General features: G+C 41.4%; 1 protein-coding gene and 1 non-coding gene across 2 annotated transcripts in view; one reads left to right on the top strand and one right to left on the bottom strand.

Annotated features, from left to right (window-relative positions):
- Alg12 (Alg12 alpha-1,6-mannosyltransferase) overlaps nucleotides 1-13,674 on the bottom strand; it is a 261,057-nt gene that overhangs the window by 222,893 nt on the left and 24,490 nt on the right. Inside the window, exon 2 of the mRNA XM_080283639.1 lies at nucleotides 1,343-1,475. Within this exon, the coding sequence (XP_080139765.1) occupies nucleotides 1,343-1,475 (133 nt within the window). The remainder of the gene's footprint in view (nucleotides 1-1,342; nucleotides 1,476-13,674) is intronic.
- On the top strand, nucleotides 3,344-3,462 carry LOC145414306 (5S ribosomal RNA). The gene has a single exon (XR_013899844.1). It is a non-coding gene; the product is annotated as a 5S ribosomal RNA (ribosomal RNA).

The following is a 13,674-nucleotide window of genomic DNA, read 5'->3' as shown; positions in this document are numbered from 1 at the left end:
ACTAGCCAGTCCTCGATCCCAGGCTTTCTCATTGCCCACTTCACCACCTCTCTAGGGACTATATCAAAGGCTTCTCCAATTCAACAAAAACAAAGTACAGTACTGTACAATTCCCTTTTCTTTCCTAAATATTTTTCCTGAAGTTGTCAAACAATGATCATGGCATCGGTGGCCCCTTTGCCTGGCACAGAGCCAAACTGCATATCATAAATATTCACCCTTTTCTCAAATCATACCATCTAGAACTCTCTCCATTACCTTCATTTTCTGGCTTAAAAGCTTTATTTCTCTATAACTGCCTCCATCCAGGGCATCACCCTTCCCCTTGTACACATTTACAATTGCAATCTTCAGCCAATCATCTGGGACAACATACTAATATGTAGTCATATTTATCAGGTCAGTGACTAACTTCCCTCCTATACCTCCTGAGGCTTTCAGCACCTCAGCAGTCACCCCAGACACACCCGCTGCCCGCCCCACCTGCATCCTGCCTATTGCCCCGCTCGCAGTAGCAGCGTCAAGCAAAGGCCAAGGATCAATCACTGGTGTGTAATGTGCATGTAGTTTGGTGCTGACAGTTGGAGAAAATTGCCTAGGTATATACAGGCCTACTCTCTGTGTTACTGAAAACTGAGGATGTTCAGCAAATGGGGAGGATCAGAAGATAGTTCCAAGGGCTGATGAAATAGGTGGTCCAGCTCCCTCTATCATCAGCATTCCCTTCATCTTGGGGGTACTGCCCTGTTCGACTGGTGCTACAGTCTACTCCTCTAATAGTATACAGGATCTATAAAGATTATACTGTATAATTCAGTTTTCTTGAATGTCAGTAAATGATATGGTTTGAATGAAAATGAGAGAGTAAGGCAATGGCTGTTGAAAAAGAAGATGGTTATAGTGTGTTGCGATGGCGAATGGAGACAAATCTGGACTAATGAAAGAGCTTCAGTACCTCAGTGCAATAAATGAAAAGCAAGGTAAACGTGCAAATAAAGTGGAAACCTGCATGTCATTAGAAAGGCCTTCACATAACCCAGGCAACAGAGTACACAGGCTGTAACGACAATATGATGGAAGCCCATGATACAAGCTACCCCTTCTTACACACGAGGAGGAATTGTATAAGACTGCTTGTACACAAGTGCTGGACAGCGATTGAGCTAATTAACGCATAATGATTCACCTAATCTAAAATTTCTTGAATGTAGACGACCCTGGGGACACTCAACAAATCTGAGCCCTTAACATATGCAATACAGTATTTGCATCTAGATTACTATACCACTAAAACCTGAATGTTTCTTGATATCAGAGTTTTCATAAATATCCATTTACCAACCAATGTACTGTGAGACGAATTTAGAGAGTCCGAAGAGCTGCACAATAGTCACAGCAGGGTAGGCAATTGTTGTTACTACAATGGGTCCAACAAAAGTCCTTGGCACCACTCCAGGGAAATCCAGATGGTCATACTGAAAGGAAATCAAGCCATTATGTTTAGTGAGGCACTATACAGTAGTATATATTTATACCAAATGAGGTACAGTACTGTAAATGAAATAATGATACAATACAGTATAAGTGTACATGTGCAGATATCTTTCCTGACAAGTTCACACAACCACTGAACGATACTACATTATTAAAATAATCTATAATACTGTACATTATATATCCTCAAGCTACCCCCAGAGAACAGTGTTCAGCTTTAAGGAATCCTTGCTGTGTAGTGAAGGGCAAAATGAAGGCTACCTCTGACCTCTTGAATTTGAAAAATTTCTCCAAAGTTGATCAAGTGGCATTTATTGAGCTATCCCACCATAGCTAAAGTGTCAGAGATCCCCTACCATGACCACACAAAACGCAACATTGGCTCAAGCACTTATTACACATCAGTCAAGGCTCCTAAAGTTTGTAGGCCAAGTTACTGTGCCTAATTTGCATCTCTCTAATCAAAAGAAAATTAATGTAATTCTCCCCCCCCCCCCCGGCCGACATATATAAGTGATGACTGTTTAAGATGTCTATCTAACTATCTATCTGGCTATCTACTGCCATATGCCTTAATCCAGCAAGGGGTGGCCACAAATAAATTGCTTCCATGTCACCGTGTCCCCCACCATTTCACTGTCCTACCCTCAGCTCACATCCCCCTCTCTTGTATACAGTCATGTGCCGCTTAACCCCTACACCGCGGGCTTGTTTACCAATGACTTGCGTGTGCCGCGGGGTTATTTGGGCTCCAACAGACTCTCAAAAAATATTTGCCAAAAATCAGTTATTAGTCCTAGAATAATAAAATTACATATGCTTATGGCACATACCTTCAGCTTTCTCCTGGAATGATTGTTGAGCCTTCGTCGGTTACCGTAGGACTTGTGGAGACCTCTGAAGTAGGGTAATGAAGTTTCCACTTTACACTTCCCGACAACCCGTAATATGATTACCACAGCCAGATACAAACACTATAAACACTATTCTACAATTTTCAAGTAGTTTGGAATCCATACTCAAAAAAAAAAAAAAAACACTGTGAAAGCAATGGAAATTACGAGAGCGTCTGATCGTCGCACTGGCACTAGTTCGCTCTTGGTAGTCTGTCATTTATTATTCATAAAACCCCTCACACTTTATATTTCTATTACTATATAACACTTATATATATCTACAGTCTTTATCCATAAGTTTCCTTCAGTAGTATTAGTTTATTGTCACTGTAGGGATTCAATTTCTTTCAGTAAAATACGTAGCATTCACTTTCTCGTCCTGTATACTGGCATTGAGAGTGAATGTCACTTTCATCTTCACTCTCATAACTCATAGCATTCAGACATGCTAGAGTGAAACTTTCACTTTCATTACTCCTAGGGTATATACTCGTATTCTTATAATACTACTCATTTACATTTCTATTTACGTTCTCTATTTTATTTACGTTATTTACATTTCTATTTTATTTACACTGTATTGTGCACTGTCACTTGAAATAACTTATAAAACTATTTTCCATTGTTCACGTATATTTACATTCATTACTTTCACTTGCTGTTTACACATTATTTACACATTATTTACAATTCCACTTGCACTGTTTTACTCAATAGAAAGATCGTAGTCACTCTTTTATCAATTGTCAGCCCTTTACCTCTTTCCACACGAGGTTTAGTAGGGGGTAAAGGTCACAGGGCCATTTGCATGGGGGTGAAAAAAGGCCTTGAAGTCAGCAAGAAGAAACATACGTACCCTCGCTTCAGAAGATGAGAGTAAACTGATAACGGAGGGCCATCGTGGAGGCCTGCTTGGGGGTTATTCAGAGTTACCAATATTACTTCTTGAAACTGCCAACGGCCATGCCACGTTGAGTACACCGCTTCCCGTCCGATCAGCGAAGTTAAGCAACGTTGGGCCTGGTTAGTACTTGGATGGGTGACCGCCTGGGAACACCAGATGCTGTTGGCATCCCTACGTGTCAAGTGGGGTTGGTGGAGGATTAGTGCCCCTCCCTGTAAAACAATTAACTCTAAGCCCTTGACCACCCCGTTTGGGATACATGGCGTCTGGCAATGGATGGATGGATGGAAACAGCTAAGTCTAGCACTGATATGATTGGCAGGAAATCTAGACAATACATTATAAATTTGGTAGTTCCAGGTGAATGTAAATATCACTTAGGCTTCTCCCTTCCCTCCTTACATGTATATTTATTACGAAAATAGATTAGAGGCCTACTTAGGAGATATATATTCAGAGCTACCAATGTTAGATCTTGAAACAGCTTTGTCTAGCACTGATATGATTGGCAGGAAATCTAGACAATACATTATAAATTAGGTAGTTCCAGGTGAATGTAAATATCACTTAGGCTTCTCCCTTCCCTCCTTACATGTATATTTATTACGAAAATAGATTATACGGCATATTTCAAGGGGAAAAAAACAGCGAAAATTAGCGAACGAGTGCACGTGAGGTGTTGTCAGGTGATAATTAGCCAATTCCAGGTGTATGGCACTCTCACTTACCTTATTTCTTTCTTGTATATATTATTTGGTATAAGAATAGGACATAGGGCTTATTTCAATGGATGAAATCAGTGAAAAATTCCAGGGAAGATTTACTTAGCGTAGCACGGCCGGGCAGGCGAGAGGATAGGGTAATGGAGGGGGGTTAGGGAGGGGAGTCAAGAACGGGGAGAAATGGCTAAATTGTCAACAATGGATGGGAGTACAGATGAGATTAGGAGTGCTGACTAGTGTTGGACATTGGCAGTACTGATAGATGATACAAGCCCCCACTTGGAAGCCCGGGTGAATTCAAAATAACACAGAATCACAAAAGTGACGCCCCGCGGTATGATCCCTTGCTCCCAAGCGTCACGAAAGTGACGCCCCCCGGTTAAGGGGTTAATGTCCTGCACAACGTCTGTTCACTTTAATGTCCGAGGATCCATATGAATATGATAGAAATGAAAAAAAACATCCAAAGAAGAGGACATAGCAAGTGTATGTGGGGACAAAGCAGTGTTTGCATGACGGCCAGCCGGCATCCCAAAACAAAGCATCATGATGCCGGTTGTACGATATGCAGTACAGTATATGTATAACCTACACAGATACACTGTAATACTCTTCATATATCTTAATATTTTTCTTTTTTTCCCTACTTACAGAAAAGCAATAAAAAATATACCAAAAAACAGTAAAAATTTTACTAACATGCAGTAAAAAGTTTACCGTAAAACAGTGTCATCAACAACAACTGCAGGCAGCTGCGTCCAGTCCCGTATTTTATAGGCTACACATTAGTCTTAGTCTGGGCTTTTTATACTGTACTGTCCTTTAACAGTAATATACAGTTCAGTATATACCACATACCTGCGTAAACAGTACAATATACAGTATACAGTGCATAAGTTATGGTGGTCACTTGACGTCCAGATTACTTAATGTCCTATCTTTCAGAACGTATTATGGACGCTAAGCAGTGAATGGCTGTACCTCTCCACTCCATCCCTCCATCTCATCCTTGGTTTCCCCGTCCCTATCCCCCCCTCCACATAACTCACATACACTCTCTTCGTTAGTTTCTTGTTCTCCATCCTCTCCACATAGCCAAACCACCTCAACACATTTCTCCTAATGCTTTCTGTCCCATCCACATCCACACCACAATGCTCCTTCACTTCCTGATTTGTCAGTCTGTCTCTCCATGCATGATGGAAATAGTTTTAAACTCTCAATTATCCGGTGTAAATCAGCCAAGCCCTATGCTGGTTAAAGCAAAATGCCAGATACTGCATAGTACCCACCACTGGCTCAATATTCGGTCTCATGCCAGAAACTGCATTGCTATCCATCTCAAACCTCTATCCTAGAAACTTTCCCATGAGTAAAAGATGAATACTAAGCATAAAATACAATAAAATTATGATACAAGACAGTAATACAGCATCGGTTGGCAACCATTTATGAGAAGCTTGATACACCCTAACCCCGGATTTTACACAGAACCAACAGTTTTGTCCCGTTTTGGCACCGGAATATACATAATTTTGCTGGAGGGGTGGAGAGGGAGGGGGAGGCCGAGGATGAGACAGAGGGATGGGGTGGAGAGGTATATGAGAGAGAGGGGTGTGAGTTGGGAGCAGGGCAGTGAAATGGCGAGGGACAGGGCGACGTGGAGGCAATTTGTTTGTGGCCACCCCGTACGGGATTGAGGTGTCTGGCAATAGATAGATAGATAGACTGCTGGATATTGCTTTATACAGCTAAGCCAGCAGTGTCGGATATTGCGCTGGGCCAGATATTGTAATGATGGCTATTTCAGTGCTTACTGTAGAGTAATCCCTCATTTAACCGGAAATAATAGAGCCAAAGGCATGTCTGAGTAGTGGCAACATCCAGATTATGAACACTATTCCCCTGCCATACCCAGTCCCTACCTATACCCAACCTCCAACCTATACCTAACTTATTTGTACAGTACCTGTTCTTAATCTGGCAGTGTTTTCCAGTCATTCAGGCATATTTAGACATCAAAACACACATAGGAACAGCCAAAGTAATGCTAAACACAAAGAAAACCATGAAAAAATAACACTAAAAACCAAAAAACACCCAACCTATACACTATTGTATGTACACTTGTACAAAAAAGTATCGTTACTCAGAGGTCTGATGGATATGAAAAAGAACACGACAATAGCAGCTATCTCCAAAGGGTTGGTACTCCTGTGTGGGAGACGTATCAGCTAATACCGACCGTGATATCTTGAAGCGATACCTTCTACTGTAGGGCTTATAGTAAAATATAACCAACAGTATGGATATGCAGGGGTATCAATGGTTTCCAACCCCCCCCCTGCCTGTATTTCAAAAGCAATCGTCGTTTATCATGTTGTTTTGCACAAAATTGTTACGATACATTTTTGTACAGCTGTACAATACCCATCCTTATTTTGGCAGTGTTTTCCAGTCATTCTGCCATATTTTGACATCAAACTATGCACAGGATTATCCAAAATAATTTTCAACACCAAGAAAACCATGCCAAAAAAACAAAGAAAACCAAAAAACACCCTACCTATATACTACTACATGTACAGCACCCCTTCTAATTTTGACACTGTTTTCAGGTCAATCTGCCATATTTAGATCTCAAAATACACATAGGAATATCCAGAGTAATCCAAAAAAAAAAAAAAAAAAAAAAAAAAAAACACCCTACCTATACACTACTGTATGTACAGTAGCCCTCCTAATTTTGGCACTGTTTTCAGGTCAATCTGCCATATTGAGACATCAACACACACACAGGAATATCCAAAGTAATACTAAACACCAAGAAAACCATTAAAAAAAAAACAATGAAAACCAAAAAACACCCTACCTATACACTACTGTATGTACAGTACCCCTCCTAATTTGGGCACTCTTTTCCAGTCATTCTGCCACTTTCAGACATCAAAACACACATACATACAATTATCCATATTAATGCTAAAAATCAAGAAAACAATGCATAACCAACAAAAATCCATAAAAAAACCAAAGACAGTTTGAAAAACCAGGTATCTGTGAAGAGTGACTGCTCCCGGGGCTGAAAAAACATGCCACGGCCAAATATGTCACCAATAATTGGTTATATTTGTATAAATGGTATACTATCTTAGTGTGACTGGAAAAATATATAGTAGAATACTTATTGATAGGGTTATGCATATAACAGAGAAGCTAGTTAGAGAAGAACAAGGGGGATTTAGGAAGGGAAAAGGGTGTGTAGATTAGAAATTTGTTCTAAGATGATTGGTGGAAAAGTATCTAGAGAAGGGAAAGAAAGTGTATGCTGCCTTCATGGACTTGGAGAAAGCATATGACAGAGTGGCTAGGCAAGGTATGTGGAAGGTATTAAGAATATATGGAGTGGATGGGATATTGTTAAGTGCTGTGAAGAGTATGTACGAGGGAGCTAGGGCTGTGGTGCAAGTGGATGGAGAGCTCAGTGAGTTTTTTTATCTTAATGTAGGACTGAAACAGGGATGTGTGATGTCTCCAAGGCTGTTTAATATATTCATGGATGGGGTTGTAAAGGAGGTGCAAGGTAGGGCAGTGGATGTGGGGGTGGCTCTAATGAATGAGGGTGAGGTGTGGAAGATTCCGGTGTTGCTGTTTGCTGATGATACAGTAATGTTGAGTGAAAATGAATGGGAGCTGCAAGGTTTGATGAATGAATGTGGGACAGTGTGTAAGAAGAGGAATCTGAAAGTTAATATACTGTAAACAAGAGTAAAGTTATGGTATTTGAGAGGAATGGAATCACAGAATGCACAGTGAGGTTGGATGGTGAGGATATGGAGAATGTGAGTGCATTCAAGTACTTGAGTAGTGTGATGAATATGGATGGAAATTTGGGGATGAAGTGCTCGAAAGGGTACAGCAGGGAAGGAAGGTTGTTGGTTTACTGAAAGCGGTGATGAGAAACAAGGAGGTGAGTATGGAAGTTAAGAAGTCACTGCATGATAGTATTGTGATCCCTACCCTGATGTATGGAAGCGAGGCATGGACCTTGCTAGAGGGGAGCAAGTCAAGAGTGTGAGCAGTGGAAATAAGTTACCTGAGAAGAGCATGTGAAGTGACGTGGAGGGACAGGCTGACAAATGAAGAAGTTAAAGAACGTTGTGGCATGGATGCGGATGTGATAGAGAAAATTAGGAGAAATACACTGAGGTGTTTTGGGCATGTGGAGAGAATGGAGAATGAAAGAGTGACTAAGAGGCTGTATGTAGATGAAGTGGAGGGAGGGAGATGGAGGGGGAGACCAAGGATGAGGTGGAGGGATGAAGCTGAGAGGTATATGAGGGCGGGGGAGTATATGAACTTGGGGGAGGGCAGTCAAATGGTGGGCAAGAGTGACTTGGAGGCGTTTTGTTTGCGTCCACCCTTTGCAGGATTAGGGCTTTGGGCTATAGATAGATAGATAGTATACCATCATCTTCACTGGAGTTTATACTATAACACATAAACACATGAAACTGATAAGTACAGAAATGCAATGAGAATAAAGTGCTCAGGAGTAAAACTTACCATCATATAACTTCCCACCATCCTAGTGCAAAATTTTGCTAGCATCTTCCAAGACAAAGCATATGTCTTGATGTAGAATTTCACGAACTTTCTCATGGATTTTGCGGAATTTTGATACGACTAATAGTAGTTGAATAAATCGGAAAAAACTTTAAAAACTTACGAAACGTGTTATCACCATGGAGGAGGGCAGGGACTGAGGGAGTGAGAGAGGGGGGAGATGGGAGGGTATGGAGGAGGGACGTGAGGGGGTGAGAAGCAAGACTGCGGGCACAATTCTCCCCCCTTCTGTCACGAGGCAGATGGATGCTTTTACCATACATTTACTCACGGCTTGCGGTCTGTCAGATGCTGAGTGGCCATGCAGTATCACAACTCAGTGACTGGGGGATTTTGGATGTTCAGTAAAGAGGCTGACGGCTGCTGTCATCGAACATGTACTCGTGGCGTGTGGTCTGTGTTACAGTCTCAGTGGCAGTTAGGAAAGACTTAGCCCAGTGGATGTGTGACTTTGGACGTTGGGTGGGGATGCATATGGACGTTTTGACACTGCTTACGGGTTACAGTCGTATTACTTGGGTGCCGGAGGTTTGCTGGGAGTGATAGGATGAGCGTGACACTTTGACCATTAAGTACATGGGCAGACATATTTTTTCTCACTTTGTGGGTTACAGCCTACTTCCCGCTCACAGCTCGAGCCCAACAAACACAATACCAAATGTTTGAACATGTCAGCTGGCCAGCCAAAGTTCTCGGGGACTTTTACGTCTGGATAATAGCAAGTAAAGTCAGATAATGGTTAAACTGAGCCAAGGTTCAGTGTTCAGATAATGAACACATCCTGATAATGCATGTCTGGATAAATCAGGGACTGCTATATATACCATCTGTATATATGAGGTATATACATATACATGTATGCCTCAAAATATGATACCCCTAGATGTAATATCCTGGCTTAAAGATGATGGTAGAAATACCACCATTCCCCACCTAACGATGGCCAAACTCTGGTTTAACGATGGGTTTTTATTTTACTTACCAATTTTGATGACATTTTAGACTAAAATTGTGTGTTTAGTTTGATTTATAAACTATTTTTAAACTTTAAATGAATGTGCTTTAGCCATAGGTGGGGTGAATATCGTCATTTTGGGGTACATTTCACTAAGCTTGATTTTTTTTCCAGACTTATATTTGACGATATTCAGATTTTGTTTGTTGAGTTATTTACAGGTGTCAGGCTCAGGTTGGCTTCCTGTACAGTTGATAGGCCATTTAGATTAGCTTTAAACTTGTTTGGGAACACATTTGGGTGGATTTAGCACTTGGTTGGGAGGGAATCCAAGCCTGACAAACGCATCCCTACACTTTACATGTTAAATCTACCCCGATATACGATACCCAACCTAACGATGGGTTTTCACCTAACCAACTGCATTGTTAAATTGTGGTATACCTGTATAATATATATATATATATATATATATATATATATATATATATATATATATATATACAGTGCTCGTCAGAAGTATGGGGCGCCCTGCGTCCCTCCTGAGAAACAAACCTTTCAACATTGAAAAAACATATAAATAATGCATTTTATTTACCTTTAGTGCTTCGTAGGGTAGCCTTTACGTTTCTTCACGGACCTGAGACGTCTAGGAAGTGAAAGGGTGAGGCTCCTGAGGTGCTGGAGGGGTATTTTGTCCCAGGAGTCACGAATGGCGGCTTCCAGCTTAGGCAGAGAGCTCACGTCCTTCCCTTGGAGACTCTTCTTTACGAGGTACCAGAGGTTTTCAATCAGGTTGAGGTCTGGGCTATTTCCTGGCCAGTCTGTCATGAATGATACCTCGCAGTCACGAAGCCAATTGGTGACCGATTTGGCCTTGTGAGCAGGTGCACCATCCTGCTGAAACACTCGTGCACCTGTTAGCTCGAAGGAGTCTGGTAAATGATCACACAGAAGCTCCAGGTAAACATCCTGATTCACTCTGAGGTTCTTGGGAAGTACAACAAGCTTCCCCAAACCCTTCCCTGAAAAACAACCCCATACCATGAGTGAATCAGGATGTTTAACTGTGCTTTCTACATACCGTGGGTCAAGTGGGTCGCTACCTTTGCATGCTCCTCTGTTACAGGTAACACTAAACGTTGCCTCATCAGACCACAACACTGACAACCATTGCTCCTCACCCCAATTTAGATATTTATTAGCAAAGGCAAGCCTACGAATTCTCTGGCTGCTAGAGAGAAGAGGCTTTTTCACAGGCCTGTGACTTGTGTAACCAAGCTCATGCACCCTACGAGACACTGTTCTCACTGACACCTCACCAAACACTTCCGGGTTGCTCTCCTTAATTTTCCTTGCACTCACACAAGGATTAAACTCCACTGCACGTTTTAAAACATTAACAGACCTTGGGGAAGTTTTCCTAGGCCTACCAGACCTCGGTTTCTTTGTGGGAACTTCACCACTGTTTTCCTCCCGAAACCGCGCACACCAACGACGCACTATCGATCGTGCCACACCAACCAATTCACTAATTTCCTTTGTCTGGTGGCCTGCCTCCTTTAGAGCAATGATCTGGGATATGATTTCACTCGATAGTTCACGGGTAGGTGCCATAACAAAGTTTTGAAGGCCAAAACACTGCGGGACACTCGGTAAAAAATGGCGCAATTTGAGAGGGACACTCGGCGGAGTTCCTCTCTCTCAGGCAGCCCGTGGGCAACTGAGGCGGGAACCAACCAGCGCGTCAGAAGGCCTCAGGCTACCGTGACGTCATGCTCGGAGCTCAAACTTGTGGCTCAATTCTTACCCCCAGAAATGGGTGATTCTTTTTGGGCCATAAGTATTGCGCGCCCGGCGGACAACGCTGAATACTTCTGACGAGCACTGTATATATACAGTGAGTCCTCGAAACATGCGAAAACCCGAAGTACGAATTTTCGATGGTACGAAAGCAATTAACATAAGACAAATTCCACAATACGAAAATATCTGTCTCGATGATACGAAAATCGATACTCGATATGAAAAGAAATACAGAGATAGCCCAATTATCCAGAAGTGCCTGAATAGTCTGAAATCACGATTAATGTGGCGGAAACAAAACACAAGTACTGTTAGATTGATTTATTTACCGGTAAATGTACAATGAAAGACACAACTATCTTCCCAGTTCAGTCTGAAGAAAATTTACACCAGGTAAAATACAATGAAAACCCTGTTCTACTACTTCGTGTTTCAAATGGTTCGATTTTTCCACGCTATATTCGTCAGACTTTGGGAAGATACTTGTGACTTTCATTGTACACTTGAAGCAGCAGAAAGACCTTACCAATTCAATTCATAATCCTCCAGCTTGTTTCTGTAATTTTCTGACAACTTTCAGTGGTAAATTACTTTTTCTTGCTGAAAAATTTCCTCCCTTTTATTATCATCACTTTCCCCTATAATCGTTTTCAGCGCAGTGGAAGAAACTCAATGTGCTCAGAGGTGGATATCGTTTTCCAATTTCCCAACTGGAGGTTAGGTTAGGTTAAAAAAATTATTAGGTACAGATAAGCTCAGTTAGGCCAGGTTTAATTAAACACTTGGGGAAGAACAGTCCTTTCCGTCATTATGTCAACGAAATAAACAAGAGGTGTCACTCCAGAACAGCTAAAAACGATGGGGAAACAGATTTAATAAGAAACATTTACTGTACTTACCAACCCAGAAATAATCTGAAAAATATAACAGACTATCAGGAAGAACTGATTTGGTAAGGTGCTTTTACTGCTTAAAGTAAAATGTATGTTTAGCCCCCTCAATGGTTGTGGGTTCAGATACAGTATTTGCGTGCTCTCGTGGTCGGCCTTGGGACCATTTTTTCAAAGTTCTAAAATCAATTTCTTTTTCTTTCATATGTGAAAAGACTCATCTGGCACACCTGGCTTTTTTCTTTTTTTAAATTATTTTTTCCCCTAAACCCATCCTATGATTTGCTATGATTCGTGTAAGAATTAATAAAATTAGGATGCGTGTTACATCAGCATGTAAACATCGGCGAAAACATCTAGGACGAAGTGAACTGTGAATGCCAGACTGCTTGAGGTGGTAGAGTAGGGTCGTGTAAACACACCAGTGACCCTCGTTCCCTTCCCATAATTGCTCGCAGTTATTTATAGCTCACCCTAACTCAACGTCACTGACACCAGTACAGTAAGGCGTTGTTCAGGCCCAGCAGCTATGAAAGCGATAATGGAATATATTATTGTTTGTATCGGTCCTCTCTCTTTCACACATACACATAAGAACTAACAAAAGAATGAGCAGTACATGTACACTAACTCTAAGGAGCAGAAATAACTGTGCTCAGTTGGTCCGAAATATATTGGGAAGAGTGATACCGAACGAAGAATGTGGAACTGAATAACCTACGAGAACATGTGGGACGAAAGAGTAATTTTTTTTCTGATTAGCAAACATTTTTGTTCCATATCGTCTCTTAAAATTGTAAAACCCATAATCTTTCATGTAAGCATACAGCCTAAAGACCTTATCAATTCAGTTCATATTCCTCTAGTTTGTCGTCTATATTTTTCTGACTATTTTGAGGCAGGTAAATTATGTTCTCTTGCTGAAAGAAACTTACTAAAAATTAGGGTGCATGTAACATAAGCATGTAAGCATCAGTGAATACATCTGGAGTGAAGAGAACGCCTGACTGATGGGATGCTAGAGTAGGGTCGTGTAAACACACCAGTGACCTTTGTTCCCTTCCCGTAATTGTTCGCAGTTTTTTTATAACGTCCTAACTCAGCATCACTGACACCAAAACAGTAAAGTGTTGTTCAAGGCCAACAGCTATGAAGGGATTAATAAAATACTGAACGAAAAATTCAAAATGGGTGTGGTGCATAGCGCTGCGCTCACTTGCCAAGAGAAAACGAACTAACCCCTCTCTGGTAAACAAATTTTCATGCGCTTCTCAGTTGAGTCCACGTCCCTCCTCTCCTCACAGCTTCACTGTATGTGAGGATATTACCATAGCCCTTCACCTTTTCATATTGTTTTGCCATGCCTCCCAAGCGCCCTGCA

Source organism: Coenobita brevimanus, chromosome 98 (genome assembly GCF_032717465.1).
Source record: "Coenobita brevimanus isolate Jiangsu-jjx chromosome 98, ASM3271746v2, whole genome shotgun sequence".
Classification (NCBI taxonomy): domain Eukaryota; kingdom Metazoa; phylum Arthropoda; class Malacostraca; order Decapoda; family Coenobitidae; genus Coenobita; species Coenobita brevimanus.
The sequence above is the reverse complement of the archived record's forward strand: the minus strand, read 5'-3'. Positions and strand labels throughout refer to the sequence as shown.